The sequence below is a fragment of the Pseudochaenichthys georgianus genome, chromosome 5 (assembly GCF_902827115.2).
Source record: "Pseudochaenichthys georgianus chromosome 5, fPseGeo1.2, whole genome shotgun sequence".
Classification (NCBI taxonomy): domain Eukaryota; kingdom Metazoa; phylum Chordata; class Actinopteri; order Perciformes; family Channichthyidae; genus Pseudochaenichthys; species Pseudochaenichthys georgianus.
Window position 1 is genome coordinate 7,040,896 of NC_047507.1, and position 26,166 is coordinate 7,067,061.

General features: G+C 43.3%; 3 protein-coding genes across 5 annotated transcripts; 1 reads left to right on the forward strand and 2 right to left on the reverse strand.

The window, feature by feature from the left end:
• Positions 1 to 427: 427 nt before the first annotated feature.
• LOC117447095 (glutathione hydrolase 7-like) lies at positions 428 to 6,546 on the reverse strand. Its single transcript, XM_034083699.1, has 15 exons — positions 6,391 to 6,546; positions 6,027 to 6,235; positions 5,214 to 5,365; positions 5,013 to 5,130; positions 4,379 to 4,446; positions 4,230 to 4,303; positions 3,952 to 4,133; positions 3,301 to 3,388; positions 3,092 to 3,219; positions 2,559 to 2,641; positions 2,046 to 2,189; positions 1,840 to 1,957; positions 1,241 to 1,378; positions 942 to 1,017; positions 428 to 864 (listed from the first exon to the last, which is right to left on the reverse strand). Exons 1-15 carry the CDS (start codon positions 6,512 to 6,514, stop codon positions 716 to 718), a joined length of 1,851 nt encoding a protein of 616 aa, XP_033939590.1. The 5' UTR covers positions 6,515 to 6,546; the 3' UTR covers positions 428 to 715.
• Positions 6,547 to 6,697: 151 nt separating this feature from the next.
• Positions 6,698 to 9,122, reverse strand: LOC139433811 (tumor protein p53 inducible nuclear protein 2). 2 transcript variants are annotated; one of them, XM_071203061.1, is made up of 4 exons: positions 8,974 to 9,122; positions 7,976 to 8,165; positions 7,485 to 7,587; positions 6,698 to 7,307 (listed from the first exon to the last, which is right to left on the reverse strand). In XM_071203061.1, the coding sequence occupies exons 2-4, from the start codon at positions 8,082 to 8,084 to the stop codon at positions 7,076 to 7,078; spliced, it is 444 nt and encodes a 147-aa protein (XP_071059162.1). In that variant the 5' UTR covers positions 8,085 to 8,165; positions 8,974 to 9,122; the 3' UTR covers positions 6,698 to 7,075. The 2 variants fall into 2 exon arrangements, with proteins under 2 accessions (XP_071059162.1, XP_071059163.1); XM_071203062.1 differs by having other exon boundaries at positions 7,976 to 8,168.
• Positions 9,123 to 9,224: 102 nt separating this feature from the next.
• On the forward strand, positions 9,225 to 15,570 carry snai1a (snail family zinc finger 1a). Of its 2 annotated transcripts, none has more exons than XM_034083665.2 (4): positions 9,225 to 9,293; positions 11,345 to 11,806; positions 12,288 to 12,794; positions 14,075 to 15,570. In XM_034083665.2, the coding sequence occupies exons 2-4, from the start codon at positions 11,731 to 11,733 to the stop codon at positions 14,257 to 14,259; spliced, it is 768 nt and encodes a 255-aa protein (XP_033939556.1). In that variant the 5' UTR covers positions 9,225 to 9,293; positions 11,345 to 11,730; the 3' UTR covers positions 14,260 to 15,570. The 2 variants fall into 2 exon arrangements, with proteins under 2 accessions (XP_033939556.1, XP_033939557.1); XM_034083666.2 differs by lacking the exon at positions 9,225 to 9,293 and adding an exon at positions 9,455 to 9,533.
• Positions 15,571 to 26,166: the final 10,596 nt, after the last annotated feature.

The window sequence follows — 26,166 nt, forward strand, 5'->3', positions numbered from 1 at the left end:
AGCAGCTCGACAGACGGAAGGATGAGCGAATAACAACAATTATTTTTGAATGGGTGTTATAGTACAAGACGACTTTTTTTCATTTGGCAGGTAAAGATTATAAATATTTGAATAACTCGTTTTAGTGATCTTGTAGTTTATTATTCAAAAATGTAAAAATTGAAATAACAATAAAGTAATTTTTTTGTTTACAAGTAGTTTCTTTATACAAAAAGAATATGGTTCTGTTGTAGCATGATAAAGTGGCCTTAACAATAATCATGATATCCTGCTCTGTGTTGAAAACTACCAAATTCTAATCTGTGTAGCTCTACTGTAGTTATTTTATTTCAACCGCAGCATTGTTTTGAAGTAAGCTAGAATGCAAAGTTGAATAAGATACATATATATTTGTGACGTGGGTATGTCTGACAGTATCTCCACTGCTCGTCTGCTTTTCATTACCGTTGTTTTTCTTCAAAAAGACATTATTCATAGTTGCTTTTATCTTGTTTTTTAATCCATGACAGAATTGACCTTCAATGTGGAGCTTGAGTATGATGGGATTATTCAATTTCAAGACAATTAACAGACCATGTTCCCTTCTCTAATATAAAGTACTGCCCTCTTGTTGACTTGTGATCACAATATCACTGGAAACAACAACAGTCAACCTTATAATGCCAACATTTCTAAATAATTGAACTCTTTGAAGACATTTATTGAAAAATGAAGTTTATAAGAATCCTTCAGATAATTGAGGTACATGTATGGATCTAATTATATCTCTGTTCCTCAGGATCCCCTGAACAGAGTTTGTCTTCCCTCTCTGAAGTGCGTGGCCTTCTTCATCCAACAACTGCTCGCCCTCCTCAGGAAACTCCGCTGATAATGGAGATTTAGAAAAGGACATTACTATTACAAAAAATATAAAAAAAATAATAGCAATAGAGAAAACTTACAGTCAACAAGAGGCTTATTTGTCAGGGAGAGGCTGTCATGTCTCTCTTGATGTGAGGACAGTGCACTGATCAACACCTACAACACAAAGAGTGTACACTGTCAATGTTTTTGTATTAAAACCTACTTCCAGTGAATCAGACCCTAATCTTTTCTATATGTGAAGTCACACAGCATTTATATTACAGTTTGCACATCTGTTCGATCTATACAATAATCCATCTTTTACATTTGTTCCAGTATATTAATTACACAAAGCTAAATAAAGAGATAGAAACAAAAACATGTTAATTGGTCAAACCTGGGCGATCACACTCAAACTCTGTTGCCCCCCCGAGCTGCTGAGTGCCATGTAGACGCCACATGTATGCCCCGCAGGCATCACTATCACCGGCATGAGAGAGGAGAGGATCCTCTTTCCTGGCTGGACTTTGGTTTTCTAAAGCAAACAAAAGCACAAACAGTGAGCAATAGTTTAAGAGACACTATACTGCACATTTTCAGGTTCATATTTGCATTTTCAGACTCGTCTGTTTACATGTTTGAATATTCTCTTTCTCATACTGCCTATGCTGCAGCACCTCTTGGTCAACCTCTTATGGATGTCCCGCCCCTTAGTCTATCACGTTATGTACAATGTGATGGAGCGCTAGCCAATAGAAGTGCGAGTGTTACATAGTGATGTCAAGAAGTTGGAGGAAAACAAAGGAGTCTAATGAGGAAGGGAAACTCCCTCTGGACGGAACTGGGGGATGTTAGCTTCAACAGACCACCTGCCCAGAAACCTAGCACATACGGGAAGGGGAAACCCAGAAATGCATAATAGGGCCTCTTTCATAAAAACAACTTTGGAGATGTCTGATTTTCTTTAGTGAGATGTTTCTAAAGAAAGCAATGCACCTGGTTCTTTGAGAGTTGCCCCCGGGCTTCATTTGTCCAGGAGGAGTTGAACATGAGGCTGTTGAGAATAACGCCTGACGCCGTGACGATTCTGCTCCCGAATGGCGTGCTCAAAGAACTGAAGATCACAAAGACAAGAGATAAGATGAGAGAATGTCCTCGTGCCCAGCAGCACATACCACACCTATCCTCCTCGCAACAGTCACCTGGTGACCGTCACCATCAGGTCGTCGGGTCCCATGACTGCAACGTGTCCAGCCATCCGCTCCGTCTGCAGGGAGGGGATGGAGTCGGGTGCAGAGGTATGGGATGAATTGATCCTCTGGCGAAGCACCTCTGCTTGAGTCTTACTTTTGCAGAGAGGAATTAAAAGGATGTTAGCTGCTTTTGAACTGATTTGTTTTTGCAGAACAGTGGCTATCGATTAAGGCAGAAGATAAGTAACAGTTACATATGAAAATATAAGGATTCATGACGACAGAACACACATTTTGCTCTAACTTTTACTCTTGGAACTTGAGGATAAATGTGTCATTTAAATGAACTTGCCCTGCTTCATTTGTTTTTAAATCAAATAAAACAATACATTTGGCATGGGCCCGAGGTTTATCGTGAAATGTACACGTTTCATAGACGAAATAAACTTATTATGAAGAAAATATTGTTATTGATTATTATTGAATTAATTGTCACAGTTGTTCGTCCCTAATGTAGTTTACCTCAGCATGTCAGACAGCAGCTGAGTCACTGAAGAGTTATATTTAGGGTCGCCCAAACCACTGGTCAAAGTTTCTTTCAGAGCCTTAAAAAGGGAGACATAAATCATTCTTATGACGGAGATTTACCATCAAAACGGCTGGTATGTTAAACAAACAACAACATTGTGATATTTAAAGGTGGGGTAGGTAAGTTTGAGAAACCGGCTCGAGATCGCTAGAATTTGAAAATACACAACCGGAGAAAATCTGCCACTTCCTTACAGAGCCCCTCCTCCAACACACACGAACGCGCACATGACCAATGAGGGCACGAGATAAGTTTGTGCCCCGATGGAAGGCTGACAGGCAGGCAGGCTGTTGTACTTTTTACAGTATCACGGCTTCCACAGATGACATTTTGTTATGGATTTTTTGTCAAAGCACTTCAGATATTCATTGCTATCGGGATGTTAAGAGCATTCCATGGAATATAACAAAAAGTGTATCTCGAGCTGGTTTCTGAAACCCCACCTTTAAGCTTGGCAATGCAGTACCTCAGCAACCCAGTGGTGCGTTTGATTTTCAGTGTTATTGTTCTCGTTGAGGTGGAGGCCCTCCAAAATGTTGAGTGCTGATATCAACGCTGCACCAGCAGGTTGAGGAGGAACTTGAATAATGGATTCTAAGACAAGAGTAACACAACATGGAAAAGGGTATCAAAATGAAAAAATAAATATATATGGATATTATTGATGAATATTACCATTGTACAGGCCTTCCAGTGGCTGCTCCACTTGTACGCTGTAAGCACTGATGTCCTCTCTGCTCAGGACCCCTCCATTAGCTCGCACCTTTGAATGAGAACATAACAAAATATGTTAAAACAGTATCATTGTAACTGTTAAAGAGACCCAATCATGCTTTTTTGGGGATTCCCTTTCCTGTAGTGTGTGATATGGGTTTGTGTGCATGTCAATGGTCTCGAAAGGCTAAAATCCCAAAGTTTCTCTCCAACATCGCCCCCCTGACTAAAACACCTCCATTGGACTCCTTTGTTTGCTTTGTATCGTGATGATGTCCCTATATAACACTCGTGCTTCTATTGGGTAGCGCTCCAACATCATTGTAATGATAGACTAAGATTGGAAAGTCTCTAAGCAGTTGACCAATCACAACAGAGTTGGCCAGCAAACCAATCAGAGCAGACTGGGCTCTGGTTTCAGACAGAGGGTGAAAAGAGGCAGTATGAGAAACATAAAGACCTTTTTGAACATTAAAGCATGGAGACATGTTCCAGTAGACTAGAGACACAGGACACTAATAAGAACTTGAGAATGAGCAGAATATGTCCTCTTACAACTTAAATGAAAAGCAAATGACAAACTATAATTTTGACACATTTCACACCATTCACCTCATCCTCCATCTCTTTTGAGAAGTTTCCATCATAGAAGTTAGACAGACCGGCCTCTAGGACTCCAGCCAGACTGGACATCATCAGAGATGAACCAGGACGCAGAGCTTGGCCATCGGGGAAGAACAAGTCCCTGAAACGTTGTGACGCCCTCTGACCTTTTACCTTTGATATAGCCTCAGCTGTAGAATAACACAAATGAGTCACTTCCTGGTATCACATCCTGAGGCGACATCATCATCTTGTAATGTGGTAAAGTGACTTTTGATTTTACTCACCAAGACTGAAAGACACATTGAAACCTTCTTTGGCCACAGCAGCAGCTCTGGCGACCACATCCTCCCATGGCAGACTGCACAGATTTCGTGGTGAGACATTTGACTTAAGGATATAAATAAATGGACTGAACATCAGAGTGAACTCTTACCTCCCGTACAAGCTGTGAGCGCGGTGTAACCCTCTGAGCATTCCTGGCACCCCCACCTGCAGACCGGCCTGCATGGACGGAGTAGATTATTACAGATTGTCTAATAACCCATTTTTTACAAGACTGATATAAAGTATTTTAGTTCCAGTGTTTAGGACTTTAGACGTAAATTGGACGTGTTGTCGGCAACCGTATACAATGTGAAATTAATGTCATCAAATGTTAGCACAATATTATATCTTAAACTCAGAAAAGACATTTTACTTGTGCATAGAATGTTTGAAGGTCTGCCCCCAATTAAAATACATGACAAAAGTGTTACATAACTTGCTGATACACAATATATGCAACTACCTTAAGGTTTTCAGTCCTATTTTGAACATGGGGTTGTGGTGAACTTTGACCTCTTCTGGTCCAAATGAGAATTACAACGACACACTAAACTTATTTACAGATACACAAAAAGGGACATTAAAATATTATCCTGGCAAAACCTTTGTCGTCATCCGTTCTTATGTCGTTAACCCAGAAGATAAAACAGTTTACAGAAGATTTTTTTTTTTAAATATCCACCTTTATTTTTTCTGATCCTTACTTTCCTTTCAGGGACTTTTGTATACACTCGCAAAATCACCTTTACTTCTGAAACATTTTGCAGCATCTCCTCGTTCAGGGTTTTCGGTGCAGATCCCTGGAAATCGATCACCCTGGTTTTATTCTTCCGGATGTCATGAACCAGCATCACACCACCTCTACACAACAAGGACGAATTTGTGATCGAATACATCGATGTATATTTTAAACTATGCATACAAACAACAGGTGAATCACATACCCACCGACCCCTGACACATGTGGATGCACAACACCCAGACACAGGGCGGCAGTGATGGCAGCGTCGACACTGGACCCCCCATCACGGAGGACTCTGTGTCCGAAGGCAGAGCAGAGCTCATGATCCGACACCACAGCACCTTTTGCTAACACCTGGGGAATAATGAGAACAAATAACTTGTGGTTACAATTGGTAGTGCACATATTTGATTTGATTATTCTGATTATGTTGTCATAGTATACTGTACGTAGTCTTTGTGTATATGTGGGTGTCCGGTGCCTTGCTCAAGGGCACCACGGCAGGGCCAAGGAGGTGAACCGGGACGTCTCCAAGTAGCAGTTCACACTCCACATTTAGATCTGGTCGGGGAGTTGAACCGGCGCCCCTACGGCTCACAGTCCAAGCCCCTGCCGGACCACGTCTGCTGCCTAAATATGCTTTATGGTTTTCTTTGGGTCATTTGTTCTTTTTTTAATTCAGTAGTTGAACCTGTCAATAGGATCGTGTGTGAGTTTATGTATTAAATGATAACTGAGCATTTTCTGTCAGCTCAGAATTGATTTCTGCTGGTAGTATGTGCCCATGCGTTTCATTGTTGGAGTATAGGCTACTGACGGAATATGCTGAGCAGAAGACACTTTTTGTATCCTTACTATCATAGTTTGATTGATTGAGGCAGAACAAAAAGAACATAATCAGATTAAATTAGTTTTATATTATGATACTCAGATGAGGTTAGTGATTACATTTATCCACAGGTAACTAGTAATTGTAACAGAATACATTTCCTAAGTAACCCTGTGCTTGACCTACCAATCTTTCACCCAGGTATGTATGCAGGATCAAGGCAATGGTCACTCCGATGGCGAAGGTGATAGAAACAGCATAGAGATGTAGGAGTGTGGCCTGATTGGTGCGGTCCTCGTCTGTCTCTTCGGGGCCGGACACTTTTCGGTCAAACACGTATGGGCTTCCAGATACCAGCTGTTTCAGAGGGACGTCCTTTGGGTGATGGTTGAGGTCTGTGGCAGCAGCAAGGAAAAGGTTAACATTTACCACAGTAAAGAATATTCAGGTCAGGTTGATATAAATCCTGCCTGTCCCCCCACTGACATCTAATAAGGTGATTTGCAAATGAGCAATTATGAAAGGCTTACATATATTTGTATCCACTTACCACAGCTTCCGCTCAAGGCACAGAAGTCCCTTGAGCGATCAGCCAAGTCAGAAGGATCAGCAAAACTTTTGTAACCAGATTTGAACTGCTTGTTAAGTTTTGTTACAGGGGATAACATCCTCATATATATTTAAGAGCTCTTCACAGACACTAACCCTCCTGATTGTAAAAAGCCCGTAAGTTGAAACCTTCCCTCAGGTGAGCTTGTAATCAAACACAGCAGGTGCAATCATCTCCCAACCAATGAGATGTCAGCATTCGGACATGTCAAACTGTGAGCTCATAAACAAAGCATCAGCTGCATATTTCTCGTTTTTATTTGGCAGCAGATAAAAAAGGTTTGGTGTTTTTACATACAGGTAAATAAAAGCTAATCAATACACACATTACAACACTTTGTCCACAATCTTAGAAAGGACATGCACTCATCCACTTTAGCAAATACAAGAAAACATGGTGTGTTTCATTTCATCAGGCGGACATCTTCATATCAATTCACATCCAGTACGAAGTATAATGTAGCTGCCTGTTGTAGTGATTGGTTACATCAAGATGAGATGTATAGATTAAATATGACGAGACACAATTGAGTGTCGATGTGTGTACATTTCCCCTTTGAATAAAGGACTTCTGATGATGTGTATTTAGCGTGATACATGTTGTACGTTTATTTAAAAACAGAGCTTCAGTGGCTGAGGTTGCGATGTGCCGGCTGTTGGAGGTGAAAGGCGTGATGTTGGACTCCGGTGCGAACACGGTTCTGCCGTTGAATGGCGTTACGAGACATGTGGTGTGGGTCGACCCAGGTCTTCTTGTTGCAGGGTAGTTGTGTCACTTCAAGCAAATCTTTAGGGTGAGGAAGAGGGGCGGTGACGGCTAGACTGCTGCTCTGAACCGCAAGCTCTGGATCCAACACACTGGAGAGAAACACGAGGAAGTATGTGAGTCTAACAGCCTGAGACATTGTTCATCCACCTGAAGTTAAAAATAAATGTAATATATTTGGGGGTTTGAAATGGTCCCTGTTTATTATTGTAAACACTTACATTTTTTCCCGTTCAAATGTAATGTGATGTTTTGAAAGGATTCCTCACCTCATGTCACTTTCCATGTTCACAGCTACGTCTTCATGGAGAGCAGAGTTTGATGGCTGTGTGTCGGCCGGCTCTGTGACCTGGTTCGCTGATGAGCTTGGCTCTGCGGAGACAGAAAGGATTTACGTCATATCATTGAGAAATAATTCAGTATACAGGAGGTTGGTGGTCTTTCTGTAGTGGTGTTTAAATGGATTTTTCCCGGATATTTTAAAGTAGGTTAGTATGAGGTACTTATCCATAGTCAGCGTTTGGTAATATGATTTCATTATTTGAGTTTGTAGTTTGCCTTCATTGGATTAAAGGCAGCCTCCAATCACGGTTATGAGTCCACATAAACATGACTTTTGGGAATTATTTAGAATAAATGCCGGGTTATGATTTAAGATAACATTTAACAATTTCCATCAAAATGATTGTGCCCTACTTACACTCCATATTTCTTTATATATTGGGACATTGCAGATAGTTAAATTAAAAAAATGACTGACCTTGATGATTCACAACAAGCCATCCTTCTTCCACCACTTCTCCAGACTTCACATCTTCAGGGGTCTCCTCCTCACCCCCAAAAAACAGACGGGTGATGGTTTTGAACATATTCTAACTTTGTCTTAGTCTTCCCTTGAGGTGTTTCTCTATACTGTTGATTCCTTGCTCAGGCGCTGCAAGAGTCTATATCTGCTTGAGACAAGAAAAGAAAAGGGCTCATCAAATCATATCACACATCTTCAATGCTTCCTTCAGTGATGCTAATCCTATTTTGACTGTTTGGGAGTGATGCCAAGAAACCCTTGCTTCATTATTATTTCAAAATTCAAGAAATCTGGGTCAGCTGACCAGGATGTCCAATGAAATGTCTTGTAATAAAGTGGTTTGAATAATGATGCCCACTCCCCAGAATGTCATTGTTGGTGTCCATCTGTTTTGGCTCATATGGGGGAGGGGTTTCTTTTATGGAACATTTTGTCAGTGCAAAAATGCCTGCTCTGCAACTTAGACTGAGGAAGGTCCATGTTGAGCCATTGCTCTATTGCATTCATTTCTGCAGTGCAAACACTTTTAACTGCCTGATGTCATCTTGCTTTCATGCAACAAGGTATAATAGACTGTATAAGGGGCATATCACTGAATTATTAAAACACTACTGCAGGCAGAGGGATCACGTCTCTGCCGAATCAAACAATCAATGTATTGCTCACTGACTTCCGTTTAAATATATTTTTGGACATTGTTTCGGGTATTTGGGTCACAGAGTCCTCGGTGGTTTGCAGCCAAATCACGATATAGTATTCCTTGCATAGCTAATTAATTAAATTAAGAAAACCAATGACAGCCTGCGGTACACGTACAATGCATTTTTGGGAGGATAATATAATCGGACAAATTGTGTCTCTGGTGTCAACAACAACTTAAATGGGTGTTTTAGCATTGTCTAACGTAATGCATTCAATGAATTTGCAGTCGGCTTGCTTTTCTGTGTCCTTACCTGCTGTAGTGTTTCGCAGTTTCTCTCGCAGACCATTGTTTGGTGTAAATGCTGCTAATTTTCACAGCAGGTATATTAATGTGTTGCCTGTTAATGTTAACTAACAGCCTGTTATTGTTCTGTAATTCAAATCTGCAACCGACCCCTATGAACCGACCACAGACAACAGAAGCCCCGCCCAGAAGGAGACAGCAACCAATCAGAGGCTGTGCATCGCGCATGCGCTTTAATTAATTACTGTGAATTCAAACAGTGAATTGTTATGTCTACTGTACGTCTCTTCTTCGCATGAGCGCCCAGCCGTCTGAACTACAGCACTGGTGAATATTCGCCGCAGTGATAGACACATTAAGTTATTTCTCAATATTTGGCTGTTTAACAAACATAAGTAGGAAACCCGGAAGTAGGCAGTAAGATGCTCTGTTTATCCATGTGCTAATCGGAGGATGGCAATTCAATCCTAAACGTTCAAGAGAAGAAAGGGACTCTTGCTACGATGACGTGTATTTGTGTGTGTGAGCTATAGACTGGTGTGAGCAGAAGCAGAACAGCTGGTTTTGGTAAGATTATTGTGCTCTGTCTGCAGGGCGTCACAAAAATTCAACTGGTCAGTCTTTGTCTCCCCCTAGTGATTGATCAATGATAAAGCCAAACCTCTTTAGAATCAGAATCGGTTTTATTAAAAGTAGGTTTACACAGGAGGAATATGTACCTCTAGTTGCCTACTATAATGTATTAAGTAAAGGTGAAAGGCCTACTTGAGTAAAATAAAAAACAATCTTAAATCAGAATCAGGGATGTTCTGGGAAAATGTCTTATACTGTGTAAGGCCACACATTGGCATCACAACAATCTAACTTCAATGACCCTGTCCTTGTTTGACTGCAAGGACACATGAAAGCAAACGCTTTTTTTAAACTGATGCATATTCACTCTTAGATATGTGGGCAATTTATCGAGAGTAACCTTTGTGTATTAAGGCTTTTGGGGAAGGATTCATTATCTGCTAGACACAACACAAACAAACTCCACAAAAAAGGCAAGAAACATAAACTGTCACTCAGCCTGAGGCCATAATCCAACTGAATATGTACTGCACTTGTACTTATACTAGGCCTGTGTATGATAATATGTATGGAAATATGTGTGTGGGAGGACAACATATATATGATTTTCTTATTTATGGTGTTTTATTGTTTACAGTTTAATCTGCATTCCAGATATGTTTCTAATAATGCTAACATGGTGGCTGTTGATTTGAGCATTGCCCTGAAGTTTGCCATGAATTTGATGTTGGCAAACTTCATTTTGCCAGTGACTTAAAGCTTCTCATAGTTTGTACAAAGAATGGCCGTTTTCATTTTATTCCTGCAAGATACTCGCAGTGCTGAGTGTATATTTATATTGCACATAAGTATTATACTGCTTATTAATAATATCTAATTAACAAATTGTAACTTGAAGATGTATCATCTTAAATCGTCTTGTTGTGAAATGTATATCCCCCACACCTTACTGCCCTTCAGGCCGTATTTGAATGTCTTAAAAAGTCAATAGTGGGACAAAAATAGCTCATTGATTTTTTTACTGTCGCAGTTTGAGGAACAAGCGAAGAAGAAGGTCTTTGGCAGGACAGAGGTCACACAGCCATCAGTCACAGGGTGTTTAAATCCCTCATTTCACAGGTGACACAGTTTTGGAAATCCCTTGAAATGATACCTGTCTCTGCTCTAAATGTAAAGGAACCTCTGTAAAAGCGCCACCTAGTGTTCATTGGAATGATCTCGTGCTATGTCATCACTGCCTTTATTCCACAAGATGGCGCAGGTACTCTACTGAAGTACTCAAGACAGACACCCTGTGTATCAAGATGTAGCTTTATTTTTTAAATGTATTTAATAAAGTGTGGCAGATCTGATGACCTCATTATCACAGCCTGAGAACAATAATCCTTTCATGACATATTAATTCATACAAACATTTTAACCTTAAAGTAATACACAACTACAATTTTGAAGTTTGAATTCATGATATAATCACTTTGAGACGTTGTTTCCTTCTAAATTCACCAAATGAGGAGACACAGTGAGTGACTGATAACTAGACAATGACCCTAAGTGTTAAAAAGACATACTGTCATAGTAGGAGACTTTGATTATTACAATTACATTTATATTGGTTTGAATGTAATGTTGAGCTATGTACTGTGGCGGACTATCGACCAGTCCTTAAGGCTGCAGTTGTAGTTTGATATATTTTCACAACATATCCAGGTATCTGCTTAATAGTGTCCCAGTATGTGGTTTTAATGTATGACACTCGCGCAGTTGTAATAATTCGCTACTGTCTCTTCACCTTTTCGTGTCTGCAGGTCAACACCACTGGGGTCCCTCCCTTGTCTCAAGGCTGCTGGTGTTTTTGTTGTTGCAAAGTGCATGGAGGCTTCATGCTGAGCACTTGATCGGTGACACGGGAGGTGGGGAGGGCCCTCGGGGCGAGCACACCCCTACCGCCTGTGTCAGAGTACTTCAGAACAGAGGCCAGTATTTAGTCATTCTGCATGAACGCTGCACACACACACATACACACACACACACACTCACACACACACTTTTCCGCTCCAACTTGAGGACTATAGGAAGACGTTTCCTGCGGATCCGAGGACCAAGATTTGTGTTTTTTTTTACTCTTTGTACAAACTGTGCGTCGCGACCACGGGATACTTTTACGCACAGTTCTCTGACGCTCACAAGGACAATGCCTCGATCTTTCTTGGTCAAAAAGTACTTCGCGAAACAAAAGCCAAACTACAGTGAACTGGTATGCCACAATGGTGAGTTGAAACTTTTTTTATATTTCTGTATGACTTATGAAAGTTGTTTAACTGAATGCGTAAAATGCACCTGTTTTCGCGAAGTTGAGCTTTGTTGTGACTTTTAAGTTGAAGGTGGTTGTATTTTGGGAATCAACAGTGCAGTGCTTTTTGCGTCTGGTTCAGCAGCGAACCCGGCTACTCCCCGTTCAAGTCGGGGCCCGTTAGATGCACTTTCCCCCCTTCCTTTCTGCAACCAGACAGAGCACCATTCATGTTACAAGCCCTTGTGAATACGTGGGAGGAAACGGCCCATGAAACCTTCCCATCGCTCCAACTTTATGCTCAGTTAATGTTGAGGAATTATGAGTTTATCTCCTAAGAGAAAACAGACGGGATAGGAGTAGTTGGGGAATGTGTTTAAGACACGTTGTGCTGTTTTACTTCTCGTCATGTATATAGTGTGCATTATGATTAAACCATCCTCCTCCTTCTGCCTCAGACATGTCACTGGAGAGGTATCCCCTCGCTGAGCTCCCCTCAGGGGACAACACCTGCTTCACCACAGGTCTGGTTTGGGACCTGAGCGTGCTGCCCGCCCTCTACCTGCCCATCTCCCAAACAGAGCCCTCTGCCACCCCAGGGCCCCTGGACCTCAGCTCCCCCTCCAGCCTCAGCAGCAGTGCCAGCAGCTGTGGAGAGGAGGACGAAGGTCGCACATCAGACCCTCCGAGTCCAGAACCGGTCCACACATATGCCCCCCGCCAGCGGATGAAATGCACCGGTGTCATGCCTCATATCAGCCCCCCTGAGGAAGAGGAGGAGAGGAAGGCCCCCTCCACAGCAGCCCGGCCGGCCTTCCTCTGCAAACACTGCCCCAAGGAGTACACCAGCCTCGGGGCCCTGAAGATGCACATCCGCTCACACACACTCCCCTGTGTGTGCACCACCTGTGGAAAGGCTTTCTCCAGGCCCTGGCTGCTGCGCGGCCACATCCGCACACACACAGGTAAAAACAACACATTTCTTCATGTGCTTTATTTAAAGATTCAAAGGTTTTATTGTCATAGAAGCTACAGTGTAGCTATGGCATTGAACAACTCAAGTCCCAGGCTCCTTCGACAGAGCAACCTTGATATAGATAAGACCATAAATAGTGCACAAAGAAACAGAATAGAAATACAATACTGAGAGAGGATGTTGCAAGCGACCAATGTGCAAGTAATGCAGGATGAGTAAACTATATACATGTGAAATGGAATAAGACGAGTTTTAATAATGTTGATAACTGTTGAGTCAGGAGTGAAGAATTAGTGTGTAGAAGCTGTGAATCTGCATTAGATGCGAGTCAGCAGGTCCCTCCTTCCTCACAGAGCAGCATACCCATGACAATCAGTTTGATGAGCTCAACACTTGACCAGAAGATGTTATCACACGGGGCAGCCGTCTGCAGACCAGGTGCTCAGCGATCGCTCATTGTGTTTAATGTCCCAACAACAATGACTCGTCAGCTAATTGTCTTATCACGGCTGCTGGGGAACGACAGCAGATTGGGGACACACAGGAGGGACAAAAGGTTTAAAGGAATGCCTGAAGGCTCTGCTATCACTGAGCACTTTGTAACGGCAGCCACTTGTTAGCGTGCTGATCTCATTTGGCTCTGATTGAATCATGCTAATTCAGTCAGGCTCTGACCCCACCAGCACACCATGTGCTTCTTCATTATCTGCAGTGTGTGTGTGTGTGTGTGTGTGTGTGTGTGTGTGTGTGTGTGTGTGTGTGTGTGTGTGTGTGTGTGTGTGTGTGTGTGTGTGTGTGTGTGTGTGTGTGTGTGTGTGTGTGTGTGTGTGTGTGTGTGTGTGTGTGTGTGTGTGTGTGTGTGTGTGTGTGTGTGTGTGTGTGTGTGTGTGTGTGTGTGTGTGTGTGTGTGTGTGTGTGTGTGTGTGTGTGTGTGTGTGTGGTGTTTATGGACTGGTCTTGTGAACTCTGGCTGTCGATCACCTGACATTTACATTTCATTTGTTATTCCATGCACACTTAAATAATATCCTGCTTTAAAATTGTGTTAACGGTAATTGGCCCTTTGTCTACAGATCTTTATCCCCTCTGTCAATATCTAAACATTTTACTTTTTAGTTATTTTTGAGATATTATTTACTCTTTTTCCTTTTTATGTGCAATGCCTTGTTTTAACATGCTGCTGTGACGAAAACACGTCTCAAGTTGGGATCAATAAAGTATATCTTATCTGACATTGTCCGATGTGTTTTCTCCTGTCTCTCCGTCCAGGCGAGCGTCCGTTCTCCTGCACCCACTGCAACCGGGCCTTCGCCGACCGCTCCAACCTGCGAGCTCACCTGCAGACTCACGCCGAGGTGAAGAAGTACCAATGTGGCGTCTGCTCTCGCACCTTCAGCCGCATGTCGCTGCTGCAGAAGCACAGCTCCTCCGGTTGCTGCTCCTCCGCCGTGTGACCGCCACAGCGAGAGAGACAAGAGGGGGACAGTCAGAGCTCAGGGGGGTCGAGGGCCACGGAGAGGGGGTCCGCACAAGCTGGCCTGATAATGACCTGCGAGGCCACAAAGAGCATGAAGTGGCTTCCTTTTAAAGACCTGGAGGGAATTAAGCCTCATTTAAAGATCTGACTTGACAAGCCAACATGACTTTTTAAAACATCTGAAGAGCAGATTCTTTTTCTTCCAATCTAGACTCAGGTTTTTATGGCCGGACCAAATTTGAAACCGAGCAAAGCCGACACTCACTTGATATGAGCCCCCTTTGTTGCTTTTCTGCCCGTTTCCTAAAGACCAAATATGTAGTGAACTCATCGGGGTAAGAGGTGCTCTTTCCTGTCTCCGTCCTGGTGCCGGCCAGCTCAGGATCATAGCCGAGACACAGCTGCTGAGAGTTGGGGTGCGTGGGTGGAATAAATCTCTCAGCATGCCTCAAAACACACACACACACACACACACACACACACGCAAACAGTCACACACACAAAAAGCAAATGCACACACAGCTGTCCCTGGTACTGTGGTGTAGATAGACGAGGTGCGAACAGGTGCTACAGCCATGACCTTCGGCGGCAGATAGCAGGTGACTTCCACTGCCCTTGGTTTGCTTAAGAAAAAAAAGAGGAAGCATGTCATCACAAAAGAATGGCATCAGTTAAGTCCTTATTTTTTCGCCGGTGAGGATCACTTTAAGCCTCTATTTTGTCTACATCCAAACCTTCTCTTTTATCTGATGATTTTCACAGATAGGAAAAGCCATGCTGTCTGTTATTTTCCAAAGAAGCTTCACTTTGCAAGCGCCGCTGCAACGCGGAAGACAATGCAAGCCATGCACTCAAGGTTACCACAGTGTTAATAATACAAGCCAAAAGCCATATTTTGTAACTTAAATGAATTTGTGCCTTGATATTGTGTTACTTTGAAACCAAAAATGTGCCTTTTTTTACCTCAGTTAGTATTTGTCGATATAAAATTGAATGCAGTATTAGTAGAAATTAGCGCCAAAACAGTTTGAAAACGCAAGAAGGCTGGGACCAAAGATTTTAAGGTTTACACCATGGAGACATGGTAGACTAACATGTGATCAGAAGCCTGTCCAGTACAAAGCTGCATTTTTAAACTTTCCTAAACCTTTTTGTTTTATCGTGCAATGTGCAGGTGACTTTGTTATTTCAATTTTTGTACCATGCTTGTGTGTTCACTCCTATTTCTTGTATGTTATAACTGATGAATTTTCATTCAATAAAGTAATTTATGTTTATTAAAACTTGATTTCTCCTTTGCATTAGAGTAAAATATCTCCGCCTGTACAGTTGAATCTGGGCGCAGTCGTTCCGTCGGTTATGAAAGGTGTGTTTGATCATTAACTGGGGGTTGTCAGTTCAGCACCTTAAGGTGTGTGACGACGAGTGACCGGACCATCGTGGTGACGCTGCAGATGTGCAGGTGAACACACTTTGATGATGGACGGGAACAACTGACTGCACCTGCTTCCAGTTTCCACCTGCCGTCTACTTCTCGCTGTCACTGTGCAAACACTGCTGGATACGTTTGCGTGTAAAAGAGAACTTCGCTGAACTTCTGTTTTCAATCTACCCCAAAGATCTACCATGCTTTCTCCCTACACTCTGAAGTGACCTTACGGTGGAACTATAGTAGGCTGTGTGTGTACTTCTTTCGTCCTCTGGGACAGTATAGCATTCTCCTCTTCCTCCTCCGACCAGACAGTGAGTCAGAGTCTGCGCAGGCTGGAGCTGGAGGTTCCCATGGCGGCTCTGCTTCAGTCGGCACGTCAGGCCACTAGTGAGTGAGTTATCGAAAGAGTGAGTGAGTGAGTTAGTTGGTGTGCGTGGGATGAGACCCATCATCGTGAGGTAAGCTGTTCCACTCCACAGTTCCTTATTTCCTACTGAGTCAGCTCACAGCTACCAGGACGACCGCTGCATCATCCAGCGGTGACTCACCCCGCACACTCAGTACTTTACACCAGTGGGCGAATGTAACCAAGTTCTGTACTTAAGTTTAAGATACTTTACTTTGCTTGTAAGGCCCCTTTCTACCTTCACTCCACATCATCCCAGAGGAAATATTGTACTTTGTTCTTAATAAACCGTATGTGTCTCACTATCCTGGCTCCAAAATAGTGGAATGACCTCCCTACATATCAGCATAGCAGAAAGTCCACACATTTCCGTTGCAGACTGAAACACCGACTTGCTTCGACTGCACTTTGGGCCAAAGAAACCCATTTGTAGCACTTTATTTGAAGCGAATGCACTTAAAGTGGTCTTGCGATTTTGTTATTGTTTCTTCATGGTTGATTGCACATTCTGCGTCACTTCTCAAAAAAAGTTCAGCTAAATAAAGTGGGATGTAATTGAATGGATACAGGAAATGTATTTGTAACTATTTATATTATTGTTTAGTCATGTTCACCCCAATATATGTCCTGGTTCCAGCTTCACAAATACAAAGACTCCCTGCTTTACCTTTTTAATCATTTTGAGTGTGGATGGATGGACGGCAATACGCAGATTAACCCATCACTAAATCACCATTAGTTAAACAAGAATCTAATGATATAACATATAACATTAAAATAGGAACCTTTTCAGTTTTGAGCACTTTTAATTTGAATGGAAACACATATTCCTCCATATCCTTAAGTACTTCAGTTCCTAAATACTTTCCTAACCACCGCTTAATAATAAATCTCTTGAACAGATTCCCAAACATATGTGGCACGAACATGAACCAGGTCCAATATGGAACTAATGTGAGACTGCTTCGGTCGTTATGCCCTCTATTGTTTTCCTCAGGATGCTCTTGGATAAAAGGGCTATTAAAATCTCAGCTGTTGGAGGTTAGTTGAGGACTATTCTGACGATGTCAGCTGGTATGTCCTGAGGTTAGCGTGAGGCTCTGCTCGCAAAGACGATTGACAACCGCTCATTTAAAAGTTTGCTTGTTCTTCGAGGTTTTTCTTTTGCTTGTTCCTCAGTACATTCTTTCTAGCAACCTCCTTTTTGAAGCTTCAATGAGGAGGTGCTTTTTCTCCATGGAATAGATGAGCGGCATTTGAATTTGCTTTATTCTTTTAGATCAACATCTTGCCTTGTTCCTTTCTAGTCTTACATGTTCACCATAACCGCAAAGTCCCAGTTAAAAAAACTCCTACATTCAAATCTTTGCTGCATCACAACTTGCTCTACTTCTGTCTGCCTTTTTATAGAGAAATGAAAACACAACATGCTCCCATACTTGTTCCTCGGGAGAGTACAGGGCCTGGATCTGAAACCTGAGAGTGTTTTCCTGCTGTGTGCTTTACAGTGCCAGAGCACTCACTGTAATTTACCAAAAGTGGCTGCTATTTATGCCATAAAGCATGTGTTTAACATTCCTGAACCCCACTGTGTTTGTGTATTCCTCGCTCTCTCCCTCGTTCGCTGGCTCTCTCCCACTCACTCCCTTGCCTGCCTCTGCGACTGTATTTCTATTTCTGTGTGTGTGTGTGTGTGTGTGTGTGTGTGTGTGTGTGTGTGTGTGTGTGTGTGTGTGTGTGTGTGTGTGTGAGTGGAAACGGTCCCTACAGAGCAGCAGCCCTTTCCCTCTTCACAGAAGGATCATCTCTCCCCCTCTGAGACGAGGCCGACAGGAAGTGGGAGTTTACATTGGCCTACTTTACCCAAAGAAAGCAGCCTGGGCGGAGGAGCCGCTGCAGCTCGAGTGCTGTTTCTGCTGCTGCTGTTCCTGCTGCTTCACTTTGCCACGGCCAGCGCCATGTCCCATCCCCCCATCAGCTGTCCCACCCATGCCTGCTCTTTTAGCCAAGTTTTCGGGGTGGAGTTGGGTGGCCGCCGGGAACTAGAGAGTGGCCTTCAGTGCAGCAGCAGTTAGGACTCAAGGCCTGGGAGACAGGAAGGAGCTGTCAGCCTCTCGTAAACAGGACTCATCCTGCACTCATGACACACAAGACCTGGAGACAATTCTCCCAGGAAAAGCCTCCAGGCTGCTGTTAAGTCAGTGATCTGCTGAACAAGAACCTCAACACAGACACTTGATATGCGTGAACCTCACACACTTGTGACCATCACCTGAGACTCAGTAGTCCTTCAACTGACACGTTACAGTGACTTGATAATAAGATGATTATCAGCGGCGGCCCATTCACATTAAGTGTGACTGCATCGCCTTGTAACTTGTGAATTGCGTTATTATAACCTCCATCGAGGAGTCGGTGCTACGAGACGGCTGTCTGCGGCTGTGGAAGCAGAGCAATCCTCGTGCTTTATGCTCAAGAATAGAAAGACTGTACTGGTCTGATATCAATTAAGCTATCACCCTATCCTCAGTTGTACTCCCCAAGCACCTCTCACCTCGTGTATTACTTCCTTGGCCTCCTCTTCCGAGATTAGCACCTCTCAATGTCTGTCACCTTGCTCGAGGACACTTCATTACTCTCTAGTGTTTTGGTGTGAAACACTTTTGTCAGCAGTTTGGAGTGGGTTCTTGTCATCTCTCTGAGATCTTCTTCAGTGCTGTCTCGCTCTTAACGTGTTATCTTCCCGTTAACTTTTGACCTGGTTTGACTGTTTATAATATTTATTTAATCGTATGGGTTAAACACAAAAGTTAAACCTTAGTTTCGAGTTCAAAAAGACACACATTTGAGATATTTTGACTAGATCAGAAGAGAATGTCTTCATGGATAATCACAGACTGCATGTTATATGTCAAAGTTTAGTGGCGTTACTGTTTGGAAACCACTTCAAATATTTAATGGCAGCACATATGACACCAGATGCTATTCATTTAAATGAATCACAGACAATCTGATGATCATTATTTCATTAGAAACACTTAAAACAGCTCAAACTCATCCTAAAGACGACAGGACAGTTACGCACAAGTGTGGAGTCCTGAAGTTAATGTGAGAATGCAGAGCTAACTCTTTTCCACTGAGCTGCAAACAGGCCTGAGACGCAACCGCTGCATCTGGTAAATAAGAAGGCCAACAGCGGTAACACCACAAGTATGCTTAATGATGGATTTGATCAGGCTGTGGAGTTGCCCAAAGGCTGGATTGGAGAAGTGGTTGGGTGGGTTAGGGATGGGGGTAGGGGGTGCATATTAAAGAGTAATGAATCACACACTCAGTCACAGGGTCGCCGGCTATGAATGTGCTCTCTGTTGGTTTTCCTGGAGCCTGGAGTTTACTAACTGATGACGCAGGCTGGACTTGATCAGAGACATGTGTTGCTGCGGACTCGATGCCAGTGAGAAGCATAGCGAGCGAGAGGAGAAGGGGGGGAGAGGTAGAAGGATGGATGGCGCCGGGGTTCTCTGCTTTTCCTCTGTGTCCTTCTGGGCATTGCCTCACACTGGGGCTGGTGCGATAGGAGAAGGAGGGAGAGAAAATAAACCCGACTCCTACCCTGAGACAGGAAACAAGGGATTCTCAGAGAGACCCAGCTTTCTTAACTAACACAACTCCCAAATTCTTGTGTGGCATCTGAGCTAGCGAAGGAGTAGTCTGCTGCACTCAAAAGCAACCAAAGCGGATATTACTCTGACCTCAACAGAATACAAAATAAAGACAATCCTAAATCTTATGTGACTGCTGTTTAAAAAAAGAAAGTCCACTTAGAAGCCAGTAGCTCTGAGGCTGTACAGTAGAGGAACTGAGGTCTGTAAAGTTGATACCTCTTCCAAAACTAGAACAAAGCACAGCCCTTTTTTTACATTACTTATAGTTGTAATAATAATAATTAATAATTCCTTACATTTATTATAGCGCTTTTTAAATACAAAGTTGTACTGTTTTCAAGTTGTACCGTTACTAACAATAGCTTTGTGTTGCTGTGAGCTAAATGATGAAAATGGTCTGCATGCTAACATGCTCACAATGACAAAGTAAAGCTTACACGCAGAATGTTTAGTCCCTTTCATCTCGGTTTAGCGTGTTCGTATACTTACATTTAACACAAAGTAGCTGATGGGGAAATCCATAAAAGCAAAATAAATAAACCAAAGAACTGGATAAAATAGACTTGATGAATAGTTAAAGGTTCTCAATCACAAATCCAAGCAGCAATCGTCTCCTCGCGGTTGTCAACACGTCCAAGGCTGAGTTGGTAGCCTGAAGCTAACGGTTCTAACAGCGTCAAAAAGTAACAACAACAGCCGCACAGCTAACACAGCTAACACAGCTAACACAGCTAACAAGAGCTAACACAGCTAACACAGCTAACAAGAGCTAACACAGCTAACACAGCTAACAAGAGCTAACAGAGCTAACAAGAGCTAACAGTGTAAACTAAAGGGAGATATGGAGGGTTGCCTCACAACCCTGTGAGTTTGGAAGACATTATTAGCAGTAGGAGAGCAACCACCATTTAGCTAGCTGGCTAACACTCGTGTTTATGAAGAGAGGCTTGGATTACAACACACACAGGGAGAGTTACTTCGTTTTCTTCTTTGGTAAATACGACTTCACTAGACATTCAAATAGCAAGTCATTGTTGTTTTAAGGAACAAAGTGATTAGTCAATCTTGAGGGGGAAATGGATGCTTATTTGTATGTCAATCCAAATAACGGTTGTGTAGCAATTAAAACAATTCACATAACAGAACAAAGAAGGGGATCGCCAAAATTAGTAGGATGTACCCTCTAGACACCGTGACTGTCTTTATTAAATGTATGGACAACCCTAATATCTGTATATTTCAGTGTGTGCAGTGGTGAACAGAAATACAACAGACATTGCTATCCACGCCTCTAGCATGGCTAAAAGCAGAGAGTCACCCCCACAAGTTAAGCACTTCCTTTGACCTGTCAGTGGAGGATGGATCACCTGTTTGCCAAACTGGAATGCACCTGAGCATATTTTCCCAGACAAGGTGCAAAAGGACGTTGAAGCTGTTGCCGGAGGCCCTGAGAGTATTATGAAAGAGTGATGCAGATTTGTTCCCACCTGCCAGGACATGTCATGGCTTTGCAGTTTGTAAACAGTGTCAGGTGGTGTGCTCGCGATTTCTAAACGTTTAAAGGTTTTTGATTTGCTGAAACGTAGAAAGTTGTGTGTGAAAAAGGAGAAGTAACTACCCCGGGCAAGCTGCATCATGCCATGAGTAACTCTGTTGCTCACATCACTAACCGGCAGAGATGTACTTATTGAGTCACTATAGTGTCTGTTGCGTGTCATTTCCCATGAATAGCCTCACAAAATTCACAGATTCTTAAAACCACACCGGTATGAGAGATACAGTTGTCGAGTGCTGCCCCTTTGTTCCAATGGAGATCAAAGACCGGAGGTAGTGTTCACCAGGAACAGATGCGGATAGTAAACAGCAACAATCTGCTTCATGTACCCTCACACATTCGACAGCTGTCATATTGCCATAGATCACCACACATGCCGTCACACCGTCTCCAGATACCATCACACAGATGTAGGTGACACAGGCGTACACACTGAGGAGGGCTCTTCTGTGTGGGAGGCCCACAGTGTATGCAGCAGCTTGTTATGATGGAAAACACCCAGCACTCCCACAGACACCCCACAGGCCGTCCCTGTCATTGTGACACACCGGGGGGCTGCTGGTTCTCCAGACCCGGGGGAGAGCTGGTCTATTCATCAGCGGTCCAGCTTTCAAACAACTGCAACCAAACAGAGAACCAGTTGATTCTGCACAGTCAAACAATAGACACACACACAGTCGAGCGAGGAAGCACTCGCGCAATCCCAAATCTATGCACGCACACATGCAACCAGTCCGGCACATGTTGAAGCCATTATCCCGTTGCTTGTTAAGTCATTACTCTATAGCTTGTTATTTTCTCAAGCAAGAGAAAGCAATCTATCCACAAAGGAGTGCTGAGAGATTTGCCACCCGACTGAGCCCTGGGATATGGGAAGTTACCCTGAAATTTGAGGAATGTGGTGAGGTCTGAAACCTAAGGAACATAGGAAAAAAACCATCTTCTGGAACAGTGAGGCTTCTTTCCCGGGGTCTCCAGGTCGTATCTGCAGCCAAAACTGTAGGAGATATGCACAGGGAGGGAGTATTATAGATATTACTGATGACAGTGCAGAAACGTTTCTGTCCACCAATGGGATGTGGAGGAACTGACATAGTCTGAGGGCTTTGACATATTCACGGTGGATCTCAGACATCTGGTTTCCATTTCCCCCCCTCTCCTAAGACAGGGAGTGCTGGCAGCGGGGCTTTTCAATGAAATCGTCTATTCCACTTCCTGTGCTATCAGTTTAGCATAAGTGTGTGCCGTGCTCAACACATATTATTAAAGCGAACTGCTCTGCTTTCCTTTAAGGTTTTTGTTTTCTTTCTGCCCCCCCCCCCCCCCAAAAAAAACCTGACGCCACCCTCAAGGTTTATGAGCAGGAACACCCCACGAGCAGCCATTTTCACAGCATCCTCTACAGTGTGCTAGGAAAAGCTGCGAGCCAGCACACTCTCACCACACTGCTAATGAGTGACACATGCCCCCTAGCTCCGCCACCGACACCTAAGATCAAAGCCCCTGGAAGAGAAGGGGGCTGGTATAAACATTAAACTCCTCATCCCCGTCCACCTCCTCTTTGACACCCATGCGATACGTCTGAGGGAAAGCCAAATGGTGACGCACCTGTCCTTCCTTTTTTACTTTTAATACAAGCAAGAGCAGCAGCCTTGTGCTTCTATTCACAGAGGCAACGTCAGGGTGCAGTGATTGATATTCCAGATGCAGTCATGTAAAGTATCTAAGTACATTTACTTGAGTATTTGAATGTTTTGCTAATTTGTACTTCTACCCCACTACAATTCAAAGGGCAATCGTGTACTTCTATGCCACTACATTCATTTAATACCTTTTGTTACTTTGCAGATTTTGATTAATGATATGAAATATAAACAACACTTAAATAAGACTTTTCTTACACCTGGAGTGAATTCACAAGCTACCTTTCAGCATAGAAAGGATCTAAATTAACGGCACCTTTAGCTTTGACAAACACTTAAATAATTATGATCAAAACTTACAATAAAGTTATTCTGAAATGGGCCAATCTGAATACTTTTGGTACTTTAAGTATGTTTTGATGCTTATAGGTTAGTACTTTTACTGAGTAACATTTTGAAGGCAGAACTTTCACTTGTAACACAGTATTCCTTCAATTTGGGACTTCCACTTAAGTACAAGGATCTGAGTACATCTCGGGCCTCTGTCCAGATGTGTATGATAAGAGATCAGATAACATTCAGACATGTCAACGTGAGCGACGGGAACGAGAGTGTGCAGTCAAAACTCTCCACTCACGCCTGTAGCTGGATAGATTAATGGAGGGGGTGGTATTATGGAAACTCAAATTGCAAGAGTCTGGATCAACACCCAATCTCTCGCCCCTCGATCCCCGCAGCCCTTTTCATTAAATCAATTACTCCAACCATCTTCCAGCTGAAACATTGTCCGAACAGTTTCCATACTGCTGAAGGGCGTCGAGAACAGAGTAGACAGAAGAGGGAGTGGGGGGGGGGGCTAGCCAGGGCAAAGGCAGGAAATCCCAGTGCAGCAGGAACTATTTTCCTTCACCAGAACAGCTCTTTGTACCACTGCCCCAATCCCCTCTATCAGGCCTCTGACAACCATCCACTGCTGTTCGACGAGGCAACCGCCCCACCAGCACCACCGTGGAAAAAACAATCCAAACCTCTGTCAAACACACACGGTTCAGTTGTGGGCCGTTACTCAGCAGTGCTGGGGTTGTTGAGACGGGATCAAAGCTTGGGGTTCCCCTCCATCTCAGTCCCACTGCGGTTAGACCATAGACAGAGAGGCACCTCACTTTACACAGAGCCCCCAAATGCCAAAAACACTCATGTATACAATGGAAGAAAGTGCACTGCTTCCCAGTGGTGGAAAGTAACTAAGTACATTTACTCAAGTACTGCACTGAAGTGTACATTTGAAGTACTTTACCCAAGTATTTTATACTACTGTTGTACTTTTTAGTCCACTACGTTTATTTTACAGATTTACTTTATAAAATCAGTTTCTGACACAAAATACTTACGAAAAACTCTTAAAATGAACAGAAAATGACCCAAAAATATCAGTTTGATAATATGTTTTTTGTTTAGAATATCTCACAGTTCCAGCTTCTTAAATCTGAAGATTTTCTGCTTTTGCTTTAAAATATTTAAAAATGTTTTCTTACCGCAATGTTTTCTACAGTACTTTTAGTCGTAAAACTGTAAATACATTTTTCGAATCGTACTTATACTTTTACTTCGATGCAGTACTTTTACTTGAAGTCAAGTATTTTTAGGGTGAGGTATTGGCACTTTTACTCAAGTAAAGCATCTGAATACTTTCTCCACCACTGCTGCTTCCTACACAAATTCGCTACAGGAGGGAAATGAGGATCTGTGGCAAATCAAGGCTTTTTTCTTGTCAAACATTCCTTGGCAATAAATCTCGATCCCCTCACAGTATCACTTGATCGCTGAGGATGCACATGCTCCTCATGTGACTCCAATGAAGAGGACTCTCGTTTCGCATTGACACACATTCCTCTCATTAAGGCCGAGCGGTTCGAGGAATGGGAGAAATTCAGGTCAGTGACACTAGTGAAGAAACCTGGGAAAACACATGTGAGTGCTTGACTCCCAGCCACAGCACAATTCTCTGTGTGTTTCCATATTGCAACATCAAATCCAGACACAGTGCTGATTTGTTGCAGAGCAGGAACCAAGCCTGTGACTGGATTTATTCCTCCAAAAAAGCCTTCAGCCAGGTCTTTTTTTTTTATTTCTCCCTCCCTCCTTGAGACAAACTGTGGAAGAGGCAAGTGTGAGTACACTGGGTGGGAGCAGGCTAGGCACCTTGCAACAGCTGGTCTGAATTATCCGAGGGGTCGGGGGTAGTCGGCTCTGGGAGGTGGAGGGGAGGCGTGGAGACTCTTGGCGCCAGGATCGGGCCAGCAGGTCAGGGAGGATGACGATTACCAAAATACTAGCAGGCAGCCATGGCCCTGCAGAGAGGGGGAGTTCCTGGCTCACCCGCTCACAGCTACAGGATGGGAAGGCAAGTGGACGACCGTGGGGGTGTGAGAGAGAGAGAGACAGAGAGAGAGAGAGAGAGAGAGAGAGAGAGAGAGAGAGAGAGAGAGAGAGAGAGAGAGAGAGAGAGAGAGAGAGAGAGAGAGAGAGAGGGACGCTCCTACTTCCACTTCCTATGAGATAGCCCCTTCCTGTCATTGAGAAACACCATGTTAATGACTGTAAGGTGCATAACCTTTATTCTATTAGTGAACACAAGGAACGTGTATCAGGGTCTATGTGAGCTCAACACTAGTTTATAATCTGCTGATATACTATACGTTTTCTTTTCATAAATGTAACTTGTCTTTTGTTTCTGTGAAAGTCGTAAATCCAGCTGCTTGCAAGGTGCAGTTCACTCACAAGGTTCCTTTTGTGCTTCCTCTCACACTGAGCTGACCACATGTGCACAGATTCAAAACATCACAAACAGGATCAGGGCTCCCTCTGCTGGTGAAGGCTCTGCACCATAAACACATGATGATGCAGAAAGTCATGAGAGGTTTCTCAATACTCAAATGTCCCCTCCTCGACTCCTATCCTCCACACTTGGTGCCGCCCACAGGAGATGCGAGCGGAGGACTGAGGAGGGGAACCGAGGAGAGAGGAGGGGAAGCAGCAGGCGCTTAGGCTGAAGTCGAATAGTCCATTTAGCTTAGGAACCTTCCTAAAGGAGTGAAATGACCCGGAAGTCCCTCAGTGGCAGCCATGATAAGTGCCGTTCGAATTCTCTAGAATGATGAGAATGATAGGAAAGGAGGTTTC